At 39.3% G+C, this 16,085-nt stretch overlaps 2 protein-coding genes across 2 annotated transcripts; one reads left to right on the top strand and one right to left on the bottom strand.

The window, feature by feature from the left end:
• The first annotated feature begins 5,193 nt into the window (after positions 1-5,193).
• On the top strand, positions 5,194-8,160 carry LOC106606375 (immunoglobulin lambda-1 light chain). Its single transcript, XM_014202526.2, has 4 exons — positions 5,194-5,299; positions 5,393-5,720; positions 6,579-6,610; positions 7,405-8,160. Exons 1-4 carry the CDS (start codon positions 5,260-5,262, stop codon positions 7,734-7,736), a joined length of 732 nt encoding a protein of 243 aa, XP_014058001.1. The 5' UTR covers positions 5,194-5,259; the 3' UTR covers positions 7,737-8,160.
• Positions 8,161-10,157: 1,997 nt separating this feature from the next.
• On the bottom strand, positions 10,158-15,872 carry LOC106596372 (tetraspanin-10). Its single transcript, XM_014187670.2, has 2 exons — positions 15,563-15,872; positions 10,158-15,229 (listed from the first exon to the last, which is right to left on the bottom strand). Exons 1-2 carry the CDS (start codon positions 15,859-15,861, stop codon positions 14,923-14,925), a joined length of 606 nt encoding a protein of 201 aa, XP_014043145.2. The 5' UTR covers positions 15,862-15,872; the 3' UTR covers positions 10,158-14,922.
• Positions 15,873-16,085: the final 213 nt, after the last annotated feature.

Below are 16,085 nucleotides of genomic sequence, written 5' to 3'. Positions count from 1 at the left end.
CTGGTCCTAATGGACACCATCCTGGTACAGGAGGCTTGGACTAGTCCTAATGGACACCATCCTGGTACAGGAGGCTTGGACTGGTCCTAATGAATACAACTCTGGTACAGGAGGCTTGGACTGGTCCTAATGAATACAACTCTGGTACAGGAGGCTTGGACTGGTCCTAATGAATACAACTCTGGTACAGGAATCTTGGACTGGTCCTAATGAATACAACTCTGGTACAGGAAGCTTGGACTAGTCCTAATGAATACAACTCTGGTACAGGAGGCTTGGACTAGTCCTAATGAATACAACTCTGGTACAGGAGGCTTGGACTAGTCCTAATGAATACAACTCTGGTACAGGAGGTTACGATTGGTGTATTTCACTGTTGTAATTAATTAAACTATGGACTTTTCTAATGTGAATTTATTACACATCTTCACAGCAGCCATCACTGGTACAAAATAAAATATTTGTTAAAAATAATAAAAGTGCCTTTAAAACAGTGAAGCCCTTTTGTACAATGCAAGGAAGTACTACATCAATGGTACACAATTCAGAAGAGTCGTCTCCAGGTCTTGATTGGCTTTCCTCGATTGGCCGTTGGACTGCGGGTGGAACCCGGAGGACAGGCAGGTCGACGACCCAATGAGTGTGCAGAATGCCTTCCAGAACCGGGGCGAAAACTGAGGACCCCAGTCGCAGACCATGTCCACCTGGAGTCCATGGACGAGCACAGGATTTTGTCCTTCTCCACAAAGAAGAACCTGCGCCGGTGGGGGAGGCAGAAGGATACATACACCCTGCAGCTAGGGAGTCCTCGATGTAGGTCTCCATAGCCTTGGTCTCCGGACCCAACAGAGAGTAGAGTTGTCCCCGAGGCACTATCTCCAAATGCAGTACTAGGACAACATATGCTTACCCACCCAACACCTGCCATATTTACTGACACCTATTCAATCCTCTCAGATATACATGTGTCTATGGGTAGGGGGGTAGGAGTTGATATGCCTGTGTCTATGGGTAGGGGGCTAGGAGTTGATATGCCTGTGTCTATGGGTAGGGGGGTAGGAGTTGATATGCCTGTGTCTATGGGTAGGGGGCTAGGAGTTGATATGGATTGCATGCTGATTTTAGGGGGGCAGCTGAGCAACTCAATAGTCCAATGAGTGATAGTGTTTAATGGAAATTATTACGGTATAAGACCACGTAGTGTCGTGTCATTGTCACGGTTGTTGTAGGGATTGGACCAAAACGCAGCGGGAATGTGTAAACTCATCTTCTTATTTTATTAAAGAAGGAAAACAAAGAAACACTTATACAAAAACAACAAACGACACTAAACAGTCCTATAAGGTGCACGAACACAAAACAGGAAATAACTACCCACAAAATCCCATAGAAAAACACCCCTCTTAAATAGGACCTTCAATTAGAAGCAACGAGGAGCAGCTGCTTCCAATTGAAGGTCAACCCAATAAACACCACATAGAAATAGACATACTAGAACTAACAGAAATACATAACATAGAATATTGCCCAACAAACCCCGAAACACTCTAAACAAACACCCCCTCCCACGCCCTGACCAAACTACAATAACAAACAACCCCTTTTACTGGTCAGGACGTGACAGTCATGCTGTTTCACATTCTGCATCAGTGAGCAGAATAGAAGCTGCAGTTCTGCCAATGTACACCAGGGGAGGACATAGGACCTCCAATAATGACTGAGGAAAGATCTACATGTACTTTATAACAGGAACAGCTGTCTGTAGACCACTGGTTTCAGTCCCACCCAAAGATCAGTTGATGGTTTCATATCTACTATTTCTAGTTATCAGAATCATTCACCAGGGACGTGTTCTAGTTCTGATACTGAGTTACAGGAAGTGATGTGTTGTTCCCTTTCTCCCCCAGGACACACCTGCTTCCCCTCCTCCTCCTCCCATCCTCCTCTCCTTATTTATAGCTTCATGTAAATTAAGGGGTTATTTTATCTCCTCTCAGAACTGTGTGTGGGGGGAGAAGGGGGGGGGCTGAAACTGAGGCTGCATCCCAAATGGCACTCTATTCCCTTTATAGTGCACTACTTTGACCAGGGCATAACAAAGTACGCTCTCCCCAAAATTCACAAGAGCGTGACTCCACCTATACCAGGCAGGCCCATTGTCAGTGGTAACGAATCTCTGACAGAGAATATCTCCACCATTTTGTGAAACCCTGGGTGATCTCTCTCCCCACGTATACCAGAGAATCTATTGATTTTATTAATATTTTGAAATCTGTGGACCCTATTCCTGAAAAATGATATTCTGTGTACTTTTGATGTAACCAGTCTATATACTAACATCCCCCATCAGGGCGACCTAGAGGCCCTCATGTTCTACCTCAATGAACGTCCCCCTAATGCTCAACCCAGCACCAACTGTATTGTGGACTTGGCTGAACTGCTAATAACCTCCAACTATTTTCTCTTCAGAGGAGACTTCTTCCTTCAGACCAAAGGGACAGCGATGGGCAGCACTATGGCTTCTAATCATGTTAACCTATATCTAGGAATGTTTGAAAAACATGTGGTGCTGAATCCAGACCTTAACCCCTTTCTTGCAAATATTCTCCTAATTTGGAGATATTTGGATGACATTTTCCTGATCTAAACAGGGACCCAGGAAGAACTCTTGGAATTCCATGCTTATCTAAACTCCATGAATGAACACATTTGTTTCACCTTTAACTATAACCTATCACAAATCAGTTTTCCTGATGTGATGGTTATTAAGGATAAAACCTCCCTCTCTACAGATCTCTATAGGAAACCTACGGACAGGAACACCCTCGTTAGAGGTGACAGCTTTCATCCACATCCACTTATTAAAGGTCTCCCTATAAACCAATTCAGTAGTATCAGCAGAATGTGCTGCTCTGATGCTTCTTACAAGAAACAGACCACGGACCTCACACAAAGGTTTAAGGAAAGGGGGTACAAAGACAATTGGGTAAAACATGCCAATGATCGTTTTGAAGGACTAACACAGCTGGAAAGCCTTTAACCAAAGTAAAAGAAAAAGCAGAACATGACAGTGATGAATATTATATAATGGAGGAGGGTAGAGGATATGTAGTGATTAATATAAACATCATGGATTATATAATGGAGGAGGGTAGAGGATATGTAGTGATTAATATAAACATCATGGATTATATAATGGAGGAGGGTAGAGGATATGTAGTGATTAATATAAACATCATGGATTATATAATGGAGGAGGGTAGAGGATATGTAGTGATTAATATAAACATCATGGATTATATAATGGAGGAGGGTAGAGGATATGTAGTGATTAATATAAACATCATGGATTATATAATGGAGGAGGGTAGAGGATATGTAGTGATTAATATAAACATCATGGATTATATAATGGAGGAGGGTAGAGGATATGTGTTGATTAATATAAACATCATGGATTATATAATGGAGGAGGGTAGAGGATATGTAGTGATTAATATAAACATCATGGATTATATAATGGAGGAGGGTAGAGGATATGTGGTGATTAATATAAACATCATGGATTATATAATGGAGGAGGGTAGAGGATATGTAGTGATTAATATAAACATCATGGATTATATAATGGAGGAGGGTAGAGGATATGTAGTGATTAATATAAACATCATGGATTATATAATGGAGGAGGGTAGAGGATATGTGTTGATTAATATAAACATCATGGATTATATAATGGAGGAGGGTAGAGGATATGTGTTGATTAATATAAACATCATGGATTATATAATGGAGGAGGGTAGAGGATATGTGGTGATTAATATAAACATCATGGATTATATAATGGAGGAGGGTAGAGGATATGTGTTGATTAATATAAACATCATGGATTATATAATGGAGGAGGGTAGAGGATATGTAGTGATTAATATAAACATCATGGATTATATAATGGAGGAGGGTAGAGGATATGTAGTGATTAATATAAACATCATGGATTATATAATGGAGGAGGGTAGAGGATATGTAGTGATTAATATAAACATCATGGATTATATAATGGAGGAGGGTAGAGGATATGTAGTGATTAATATAAACATCATGGATTATATAATGGAGGAGGGTAGAGGATATGTGTTGATTAATATAAACATCATGGATTATATAATGGAGGAGGGTAGAGGATATGTGTTGATTAATATAAACATCATGGATTATATAATGGAGGAGGGTAGAGGATATGGTAGTGATTAATATAAACATCATGGATTATATAATGGAGGAGGGTAGAGGATATGTGTTGATTAATATAAACATCATGGATTATATAATGGAGGAGGGTAGAGGATATGTAGTGATTAATATAAACATCATGGATTATATAATGGAGGAGGGTAGAGGATATGTAGTGATTAATATAAACATAATGGATTATATAATGGAGGAGGGTAGAGGATATGTAGTGATTAATATAAACATCATGGATTATATAATGGAGGAGGGTAGAGGATATGTAGTGATTAATATAAACATCATGGATTATATAATGGAGGAGGGTAGAGGATATGTAGTGATTAATATAAACATCATGGATTATATAATGGAGGAGGGTAGAGGATATGTAGTGATTAATATAAACATCATGGATTATATAATGGAGGAGGGTAGAGGATATGTAGTGATTAATATAAACATCATGGATTATATAATGGAGGAGGGTAGAGGATATGTAGTGATTAATATAAACATCATGGATTATATAATGGAGGAGGGTAGAGGATATGTAGTGATTAATATAAACATCATGGATTATATAATGGAGGATATAAACATCATGGGTTGTATAATGGAGCTGTGATGAGGGTAGGGGTGGAGGATGGTGCAGAGTCAAAAGCAGAACAAATATTTTTGAGTTAGTTTATCATACTTGCCCTTTACTTAAAAAGTTGGGACACATTTAAAGTGACTTGTAGGTCAGTGTGTTTAGATTAAAGATCAATCATTATAATAGTATTATTAGAACTGTGGAAGTCTGTTAACACCCAGACATGTCAATCAACCATGAGAGCAGCTAGTGATTGTAGAGGCCCCGCCCTCTGGCCCAACATGGCTTGGTGATAGGTTAACTGTAGAGGCCCCTCCCTCTAGTCCTCCCTGTCTCCTTATAGGTGGGTCCTGCAGCCTCTCCTCTCCTCACACTCCAACCCTGCTCATCTCTCAGCTGGACAGTAAGGGCCGTTCACACCACACACTGACAACATGCTGGGGACACTCTGTACTCTCATCACTGCTCTAACATGTAAGGAGTCTGACTTCCTGGAGGTTTTACTTCCTGGTTTATTAATAATGAGTCTGTATGTTTCTATTTACTTAATGTCATCTTATTTCCCAGGTGTCAGTGGTGTGACTGTGGTGACACAGAAGCCTCCTGTTGTGACAGTGAGGAAAGGAGAGACGGCCACTATGGACTGTAACCTGGGGACTGTTGATAATAGTGCTGTTTGGTATAAACAGGTTCCAGGAGGAGTTCCACAGTATGTTTTACAGTGGTACTACTATAAATGGACCTCTGTAAAATATGGCTCTGGTTTCTCCTCTCCTAAATTCACATCTAATCATCAGTCTAAATCAGATTATAGTTTGATTATTAATAATGTGGATGAGGAAGACTCAGCAGTGTATTACTGTAAAACAAATGACTACTCTGTTGACGAGTGGGCATCACAGTGATATACACTATGACAAAAACCTCCTCACCAAATACACTCACTTCTGCTTTAAAAGTGGCAGAGGGGTGAACTCTAAGAAACAGCAGTTGATCCGTCATTATTATAACAATATATACATGACACAATGGGAGATCTGGAAATGGAATAACCATCCATCCCTACATGTCAATAAAGATTATAAGACGATTGTGAAAAGAGATTTAGCCATTCTTGATGTAATCATCATCATCATCAAGTGATGACTACATCATATGGATATTGCTTTAACTGATGGATTCAAAAGGACCAGACACCAACAGCAGAATATGATGCTATTCTATATACTGTTACTTCACAGAGAGGATCTCTAGAAAAGCCTGTGATGTTTATAGAGAGAGTGAAGTTTGAAGGATAGTTCTGTCTGTCCTCTCAGTAGAGAGAGTGAAGCTCTGTCTGAATGGGATGTTTCAGTTCCTGTCCTCTCAGTAGAGAGAGTGAAGCTCTGTCTGAATGGGATGTTTAGTTCCTGTCTCGTAGAAGCTCTGTCTGAATGGGATGTTAGTTCCTGTCCTCTCAGTAGAGAGAGTGAAGCTCTGTCTGAATGGGATGGTAGTTTGTTTAGAGAGAGTGAAGCTTGTCTGAATGGGATGTTTTAGGAGAGGAAGCTCTGTCTGAATGGGATGGTTCAGTTCCTGTCTGTCCTCTCAGTAGAGAGAGTGAAGCTCTGTCTGAATGGGATGGTTCAGTTCCTGTCCTCTCAGTAGAGAGAGTGAAGCTCTGTATGAATGGGATGTTTCAGTTCCTGTCCTCTCAGTAGAGAGAGTGAGGAGGTTTTTGTACGGCTGTGTATACAAACTGAATCACTGTGGTATTCGGACAAGGAACCAAGCTCATTGTTACTGGTGAGTTCCCTTCTAATGTTTTAATCTACAGAATAGGTGTTGTTTCTAATATACTTTTCTAATATACTTTTTGTTTCTAATATATTCTAATATATAATATATATTAAAGCAGGTGCAAAATATTAAATCAGTGAATATAAATGACATTTTATTAAATAAACATAAAAAAAAATGTAAAAAAAAATATATATATATATATATATATATATTTTTTTTTATGTTTATTTAATAAAATGTCATTTATATTCACTGATTTAATATTTTGCACCTGCTTTAATCCTGTCTCGTATGTTGTTTGTAAATTATTTATGAAACTTTTTGAAGACAGTGTGAATGTCTCTGGTTGGTCTGCTCTGTTCATGTTTTGTCATGAATATGTTGTGTTTCTGTTGTCTATATAACTCAATGTAAAGGAGATATTTCATCTCCAGAAATTGTATCCAGCTCAATTTCTTAGACAAATATTTATATATTTTTTTTAATCCCAATTGCTTGTGAATTATTTGTATTTTTTATTTAAAATGTCCACATTTCGTTCAGCTTTTAGCATTTTAGTCTTCCAGAACTGTGATGTAATATTATAAGTAATGTATTAAAAAATTGCTGTCTCTCATTTTAACACCTTAACACCGTATGATTCCTTCTATCAATATCATTGTAAACATCATGAAGAGCAGTTCTCTATTTAATTGCTCTTAATGCAGGGTGTATTGGTAATGATACCCACATGTACTGAAATCTAAACTTATCAATTCTGTTTTCTTCCCATCCCATCCGTTGACTACTTTCTACAGATGGAGATCTGGCTACACCTGCTGTGACCCTGTTCCCTCCATCCACTGAAGACCTGAAGTCCAGCAGAGCAACACTGGTGTGTCTGGCTAGTAACCTGTCTCAGAGGTCCAAGGGGTTAGCAGATGTCAGCTGGATGTCTAACGGTGAATCAGTGACAGAAGATGTTTCTACCAGCCCTGCTGAGCAGCAACCAGACAAAACCTTCAAGATCAGCAGCTATCTGACCATTCAGACTGCAGAGTGGGACAAGGACGTGGTGTTCACATGTAAAGTGTCGTTGGGGTCAACATTCTCTGAGAAAGAGATCAGAAAGACTAGTTGTAGTCTGTAAAACAAAAGTTTCAGACAATCAATACAACTGGTAGTTTGTTAGAGCTTCAGAATGAGTTCAGCTGTTATTTCATTAGAACTGTTAAGTGATGTTTTGATCTTTGCTTTGCTGTTAAATATAGAAGGAGTTAAAATTCTGACAACATGGATGATGTTGGGCTGAAGTCTGAATGCAGCAGTGAATAGTATGACAATAACCAATGTAATGTCAAATAGTTGTTGAGGGTTGTTTCTCATGACAAGTTACTATTGATGCATTCACTGTACCAGCATCATGTTCTCTAAAACATAACATCTGAAATACTGTCATGATGAGTAGACCTCTCTACTATTGTGAAATGAGTTGAATTACTAATGATTAATAGAGGAATAGTTATAGCTTTGCTGCATTGTGGATATTCAATAAAGAGCATTCTAAAGAACAAGTGTTTGTATTAGAGCATGTTGATGAGCATCAGTGTTAGCAGCACTAAATGAGGGTGAATCTGGAGAATGACTGTTAAAATTGAACCAAGACAGAGGAGCCCAGAATCCTTACCTGCTTTATTATCATAAGAAGCACTGAATGAGGTGGAATCTGGAAACTATTGAACCAAGATAGAGGAGGGTGGAGGGATGTGGAGTGGAACCAGGGACCCTTGGAGACACAGAGGAGGAAGAGAAAGTGACAGAACTTAGGCTGAGAGAAAGAGAAGCATCCAGGTGTTGTCACGGATCCCTCTGGAACTGTTGATTACGCACACCTGGTGCCCATTTCCCAATGATTAGTAATTGTATAAGTGTGCCCTTTGGTTCACCATTGGGCTGTCAATTATTGTTACAATGTCCGTTGGTCGTGTGAGTACCTGTGCTGTGTTGTTTTGGTACATGGCACGCTGTAATTTGGGTTAGGGTTAGGGGTTAGGAATTTTAAAAAACTATTACGCATTCCTGCGTCTGTCTCCCAATCCGTTTATACCAACGTGACAGGTATATGAGACTAGAACACTGGCCTCCATTTGAACAGGAATGACAGGTTAATGTTTAGAGAGTTTGAAGCTGCCATGAATACATGGTTTAAACTGTTCTCTAGAATTAACATTAGATGTTGGACTCAGTATCATTTCAGCATTAATAACAACTGTATAGGTCTGGTCTTCACTTAGTCTCCCATTGACATCAATCCATGACTAAGTAAACACTCAATGAGGTCCTTTATCTACTTCCCCAGAGTCAGATGAAGATCGCACAATGACTGGAAGTCTATGGGAAACGCTAGTTAACATTGACTGACTAAACTAACTCTAGCTTCCTTCAAACTGGACACAGAGACATACAAATGGTATGAACAAGTCCATCTGACTCTGGGGAAGTATATAAAGGGCCTCATTGCCATAATTCTGAAGTATCCCCTTAAGTGGAAGTTAGGATTGGTCCAACATATAGAGAGAGTCATGTCATGCTGTTTCACATTCTGCATCAGTGATCAGAATAGAGGCTGCAATTCTGTCAACGTCCAACAGAGGAGGACATAGGACCACCAATAATGACTGAGGAAAGATCTACATGTACTTTATAACAGGAACAGCTGTCTGTAGACCACTGGTTTCAGTCCCACCCAAAGACCAGTTGATGGTTTCATATCTACTATTTCTAGTTATCAGAATCATTCACCAGGGACGTGTTCTAGTTCTGATACTGAGTTACAGGAAGTGATGTGTTGTTCCCTTTCTCCCCCAGGACACACCTGCTTCCCCTCCCCTCCTCCTCCCATCCTCCTCTCCTTATTTATAGCTTCATGTAAATTAAGAGGTTGTTTGATCTCCTCTCAGAACTGTGTGTGTGTGTGTGTGTGTGGGGGGGGGGGGGGTGTCATATGTCTGTGGCATTAATATATGATTCAGTGGAGATAAGGAGTGCCTAGTTAAGAACAGTTTAAAGGTCTACGAGAGGGATTATATTTAGTCATTTATTTGACATTTTTCAGATGAAATCTCTTGAGATGCCCCATCTCATCCAAATGAATTATATTAAGTGCTATAGATATTTATTCAAACTATGCAAGATACCTGACATCTCCTCTCGTCTACATTTCGTCAGTGTGACCAAACCAGAAACCACCACAGACAGACAGTCTACAGACCGACCCACTGTCCCCACAGAGACCAACAGAACCATGAATAACCTGGGCACCATCCGAGTCATCTGTCCTCGCTCCCCAACCAAGGGGCCCCCCAAGTTCAAAGAGAGTTACACTCTCCAGTTTAAAAGCATGCCCAGAGGAGGGTCATTGGATGAGTCACTATTCATTTGATTTAGTTCTAAAATAAAGATTCCTAAACATTTCCAAATGTATTTCTAATTTGATCTCTGATTTATTTATTTTTTTACACACATATATATATATATATAAAAAATATATATATATTTTATATTGTTCTGTTTATATTTTATTGTGACAGTGATAAGGTAGAGAGGGAGACAGAGAGTAAGGGCTGAGGCAGGATTAGTAAACCCATCTCCAGTGGGTCTGTGTGTGTTCTGGAGTCAGCAGTGTTACCACTAGACCTGACTCCAGCACTATTCTAGTCAGCAGTGTTACCACTTGACCTGACTCCACCACTATTCTAGTCAGCAGTGTTACCACTAGACCTGACTCCAGCACTATTCTAGTCAGCAGTGTTTCCACTACATCTGACTCCACCACTATTCTAGTCAGCAGTGTTACCACTAGACCTGACTCCAGCACTATTCTAGTCAGCAGTGTTACCAGTAGACCTGACTCCAGCACTATTCTAGTCAGCAGTGTTACCAGTAGACCTGACTCCAGCACTATTCTAGTCAGCAGTGTTACCACTACACCTGACTCCAGCACTATTCTAGTCAGCAGTGTTACTACTAGACCTGACTCCAGCACTATTCTAGTCAGCAGTGTTACCACTAGACCTGACTCCAGCACTATTCTAGTCAGCAGTGTTACCACTAGACCTGACTCCAGCACTATTCTAGTCAGCAGTGTTACCACTAGACCTGACTCCACCACTATTCTAGTCAGCAGTGTTACTACTAGACCTGACTCCACCACTATTCTAGTCAGCAGTGTTACCACTAGACCTGACTCCACCACTATTCTAGTCAGCAGTGTTACCACTAGACCTGAGTCCACCACTATTCTAGTCAGCAGTGTTACCACTAGACCTGACTCCAGCACTATTCTAGTCAGCAGTGTTACCACTACACCTGACTCCAGTACTATTCTAGTCAGCAGTGTTACCACTAGACCTGACTCCAGCACTATTCTAGTCAGCAGTGTTACCACTACACCTGACTCCAGCACTATTAATTTGATAAGGTAATTCAGTGGTACTCAATGCTTTTGTGGGTAGAGAACATGGGAGGCTGGTGGGTGAAGATATAGGAGTACAGGCTTATTCTAATGGCTGAAATGTAATGCACTACAAAGAGCTGATCCTCTGATATCTTTGCCCACTAGCCACCACTGGTGAATAAATTATTATTTGAATAATGATTAGAACATACAGTGTGATACAATTCATGTTCCGCCATACAACCTCAACAGTGACACCATTTAGATAGTTTACAGTTGATGATATGGTCATTGAAATAATGTTCCATAATAACAAAGTGATGTTGATTGTTTTCCTCAGGTTTGGAGATGATATTCCAGGGATGGATGGTCTTGGTACTGGTAAGATCTCTCTGTTGGCAGACACATTCTAGACTACTACAGCTTCCTGTCTTTTACAACAATACAAGAAGGGACTCACACGTTAAATAGATTCAACTTGTTTCCAACGTAGTCCCCGATTGAATTTCATGTTGAATTCCTAACTGAATTCTAACTGAACACTGCTCTGTTGCACTATTACAACACCCACAATCCTCTCTGTCTGTCGTCAGCTACAATTACAGAGGGATTTACAGAGGGAGTCTGTGATCCAGTAGCAACTGGATCAATCACAGCAGAATTTGGACTGATCAGAGTCAAACAACAACAATATATTTTGGAGGCTGCCTGACTTTGGTTTGTATTGTTGTGGTCTCCTGAATCCAAAGTGGACACGTTCCATCTCTGATATCATGGTAGACATGTTTGGTCTCTATACTGTACTTCACATTCGTCTCTTTGCCAACTATATTGTCTTGTTTGACTAACACAGTAGCCAATACATTGTAGTGTTCCACTAACACACTAGCCAGTACATTGTAGTGTTCCACTAACACACTATCCAGTACATTGTAGTGTTCCACTAACACACTAGCCAGTACATTGTAGTGTTTCACTAACACACTATCCAGTACATTGTAGTGTTTCACTAACACACTAGCGAATACATTGTAGTGTTTCACTAACACACTAGCCAGGACATTTACTGTGTAATAGTCATAATACATTTCCATGGTTACAGTTTTTGTCCATCAGTACATAGTGATAACAAGAGTCCAGCTAGCATTATGGATGTTATCTGGTAGCTTTACTCCACTATATGTTATTATCTTGTAGCTTTACTTCACTAAAGGTTTTCTTGTAGCTTTACTCCACTATGTGTTATCTTGTTGCTTTACTTCACTAAATGTTATCTTGTAGCTTTACTCCACTAGATGTCATCTTGTTGCTTTACTTCACTAAATGTTATCTTGTAGCTTTACTCCACTAGATGTTATCTTGTTGCTTTACTCCACTACATATTACGTTGTATCTTTACTCCACTAGATGTTATATTGTAGTTTTACTCCACTAGATGTTAAATTGTAGCTTTACTCCACTAGATGTTATTGTGTAGCTTTACTCCACTAGATATTATTATATTGCAGCTTTACTTCACTAGATATTATTATATTGTAGCTTTACTTCACTAGATGTTATATTGTAGCTTTACTTCATTAGATGTTATTATATTGTAGCTTTACTTCACTAGATGTTATCTTGTAGTTTTAATCCACTAGAAGTTATTATATTGTAGCTTTACTTCACTAGATGTAATCTTGTAGATTTACTCCACTAGATGTTATATTGTAGCTTTACTCCAGTAGATATTATTATATTGTAACTTTACTCCACTAGATGTTATCTTGTATCTTTACTCCACTAGATGTTATCTTGTAGCTTTACTCCACTATATGTTATTATCTTGTAGCTTTACTCCACTAGATGTTATTATATTGTAGCTCTACTCCACCAGATGTTAAATTGTAGCTTTACTCCACTAGTTGTTATTATATTGTAGCTTTACTCAACCAAATGTTAAATTGTAGCTTTACTCCACCAGATGTTAAATTATAGCTTTACTCCACTAGATGTTATCTTGTAACTTTACTCCACTAGATGTTATCTTGTAGCTTTACTCAACGAGATGTTATATTGTAGCTTTACTCCACTAGATGTTATTGTGTAGCTTTACTCCACTAGATATTATTATATTGTAGCTTTACTCCACTAGATGTTATTATATTGTAGCTTTACTCAACCAAATGTTAAATTGTAGCTTTACTCCACCAGATGTTAAATTATAGCTTTACTCCACTAGATGTTATCTTGTAACTTTACTCCACTAGATGTTATCTTGTAGCTTTACTTCATTAGATGTTATTATATTGTAGCTTTACTTCACTAGATGTTATCTTGTAGTTTTAATCCACTAGATGTTATTATATTGTAGCTTTACTTCACTAGATGTTATCTTGTAGCTTTACTCCACTAGATGTTATCTTGTTGCTTTACTTCACTAGATGTTATCTTGTAGCTTTACTCCACTAGATGTTATCTTGCATCTTTACTCCACTATATGTTATCTTGTAGCTTTACTCCACTAGATGTTGTCTTGTAGCTTTACTCCACTATATGTTATTATCTTGTAGCTATGCTTCACTAGATGTTATCTTGTAGATTTACTCCACGAGATGTTATATTGTAGCTTTACTCCACTAGATGTTATCTTGTAGCTTTACTCCACTAGATGTTATCTAGTAGCTTTACTCCACTATATGTTATTATCTTGTAGCTTTACTCCACTAGATGTTATTATATTGTAGCTTTACTCCACCAGATGTTAAATTGGAGCTTTACTCCACTAGATGTTATCTTGTAGCTTTACTCCACTAGATGTTATCTTGTAGCTTTACTCCAGTAGATACTATTATATTGTAGCTTTACTCCACTAAATGTTGTCTTGTAGCTTTACTCCACTAAATGTTATCTTGTAGCTTTACTCCAATAGATGTTATCTTGTAGCTGTACTCCACTAGATGTTATCGTGTAGCTTTACTCCACTAGATGTTATCTTGTAGCTTTACTCCACTAGATGTTTTATTGTAGCTTTACTCCAGTATATACTATTACATTGTGGCTTTACTCCACTAGATGTTGTCTTGTAGCTTTACTCCACTAGATTTTGTTATATTGTAGCTTTACTGCACTAGATTTTGTTATATTGTAGCTTTACTGCACTAGATGTTATTATATTGTAGCTTTACTCCACCAGATGTTAAATTGTAGCTTTACTCCACTAGATTTTGTTATATTGTAGCTTCACTTCAATAGATGTTATCTTGTAGATTTATTCCACTAGATGTTATATTGTAGCTTTACTCCAGTAGATCCTATTATATTGTAGCTTTACTCCGCTAGATGTTATCTTGTAGCTTTACTCCACTATATGTTATTATCTTGTAGCTTTACTCCACTTTATGTTATTATCTTGTATCTTTACTCCACTAGATGTTATTATATTGTAGCTTTACTCCACTAGTTGTTATTATATTGTAGCTTTACTGAACAAAATGTTAAATTGTAGCTTTACTCCACCAGATGTTAAATTGTAGCTTTACTCCACTAGATGTTATCTTGTACCTTTACTCCACTAGATGTTATATTGTAGCTTTACTCCAGTAGATACTATTATATTGTAGCTTTACTCCACTAGATGTTATCTTGTAGCTTTACTCTACTAGATGTTATATTGTAGCTTTATTCCACTAGATGTTACCTTGTAGCTTTACTCCACTAGATGTTATCTTGTAGCTTTACTCCACTAGATGTTATTATATTGTAGCTTTACTCCACCAGATGTTATATTGTAGCTTTAATCCACTAGTTGTTATTATATTGTAGCTATACTCAACCAGATGTTAAATTGTAGCTTTACTCCACAAGATGTTATATTGTAGCTTTACTCCACTATATGTTATTATCTTGTAGCTTTACTGCACTGGATGTTATCCATCAGTTGTGTGGTGATGAACAGAGTGATGATCTGAACCCCCAGTAGGACGATACCCGCGGCTCCTATCAGGCCTGTGTGCTGCTCTATCCAGCGGGACATGCCCCCCAGACAGCCCCCCAGGAAGATGACGCTCTGGGCAGAGAATTCATCCAGCTGCTGGGATCCTACTCCACACTGGGAGTTCCACACCGTGCCGTTCTCCAGGGGGTCCACACAGCAGGTAGCAGGGACCCCACAGGACAGCACCCCCGGGGCAGAGCAGTTATAGTACCTGGGATGAGCAGGACATGGAAGGGGAGAAGCAAGGACAGTAACCAATTAAATTGGCTACTTGGATAATGTTATGTGACATAAAAGCAATAACCCTAGTTATGTAACATAGCATTTTTGACAGATTTGTATTTTATAAATTGTATTTAATCTTTGTTCATACAGTTTATTCTCTGAGATAAAATCTATTTTACAAGAGAGACCTGCTCAAACTAACAAAACTATCAACATGATAGTAACAACTCCCATTGACAGACATCATTTCACAAGGCTGTGTGTCAGTCAATGGACCAAGACATCATGTCAATGGTCTGGTCAGACACATCTCACTCACATGTTGACCTCCCAGTCTCTGTAGCTGTCGGCCCCGCAGCACTGCAGTCCTATCTGGATCTCATCTGTGATGAACCTCAGGTCCAGGTCATCCTGGTAACGTACCATGGCAGCCAGCATACCTGACCTCAGGTATCCCTCTATCTGTCCCTGCAGGCTGTAGGCCACGATGGCCGCTAGGACCTGGGCTGCTACCAGGACCAGCACGGTGGCTGAGAAGACCTGGAGCAGGCAGCAGTTCTCTCTCAGAGCCCCCACACAGCCTGACAGGCAGAGGGTAGACAGCACCAAGCCCAGCATCACAAACACCAGCATGGGGTCGGTGCTGATCTGTCCTATTTTCTCCTGAGCGAAGGATTCCTTGTTGATGAGGCCCCACAGTCCCAGGGCCAGGACCACCAGGCCTAGCACTGTGAAGAGGAGGTTGCTGAAGAACAGGGGGTACTTGAGAAGGCAGTCTCTCAGGGAGAAGGGCCTGCTACAGGCTCTGGGTTTTACCTCCCTGGTTCTACTATGATTCCCTG

The sequence above is a fragment of the Salmo salar genome, chromosome ssa06 (genome assembly GCF_905237065.1).
Source record: "Salmo salar chromosome ssa06, Ssal_v3.1, whole genome shotgun sequence".
Classification (NCBI taxonomy): Eukaryota; Metazoa; Chordata; class Actinopteri; order Salmoniformes; family Salmonidae; genus Salmo; species Salmo salar.
The sequence above is the reverse complement of the archived record's forward strand: the minus strand, read 5'-3'. Positions and strand labels throughout refer to the sequence as shown.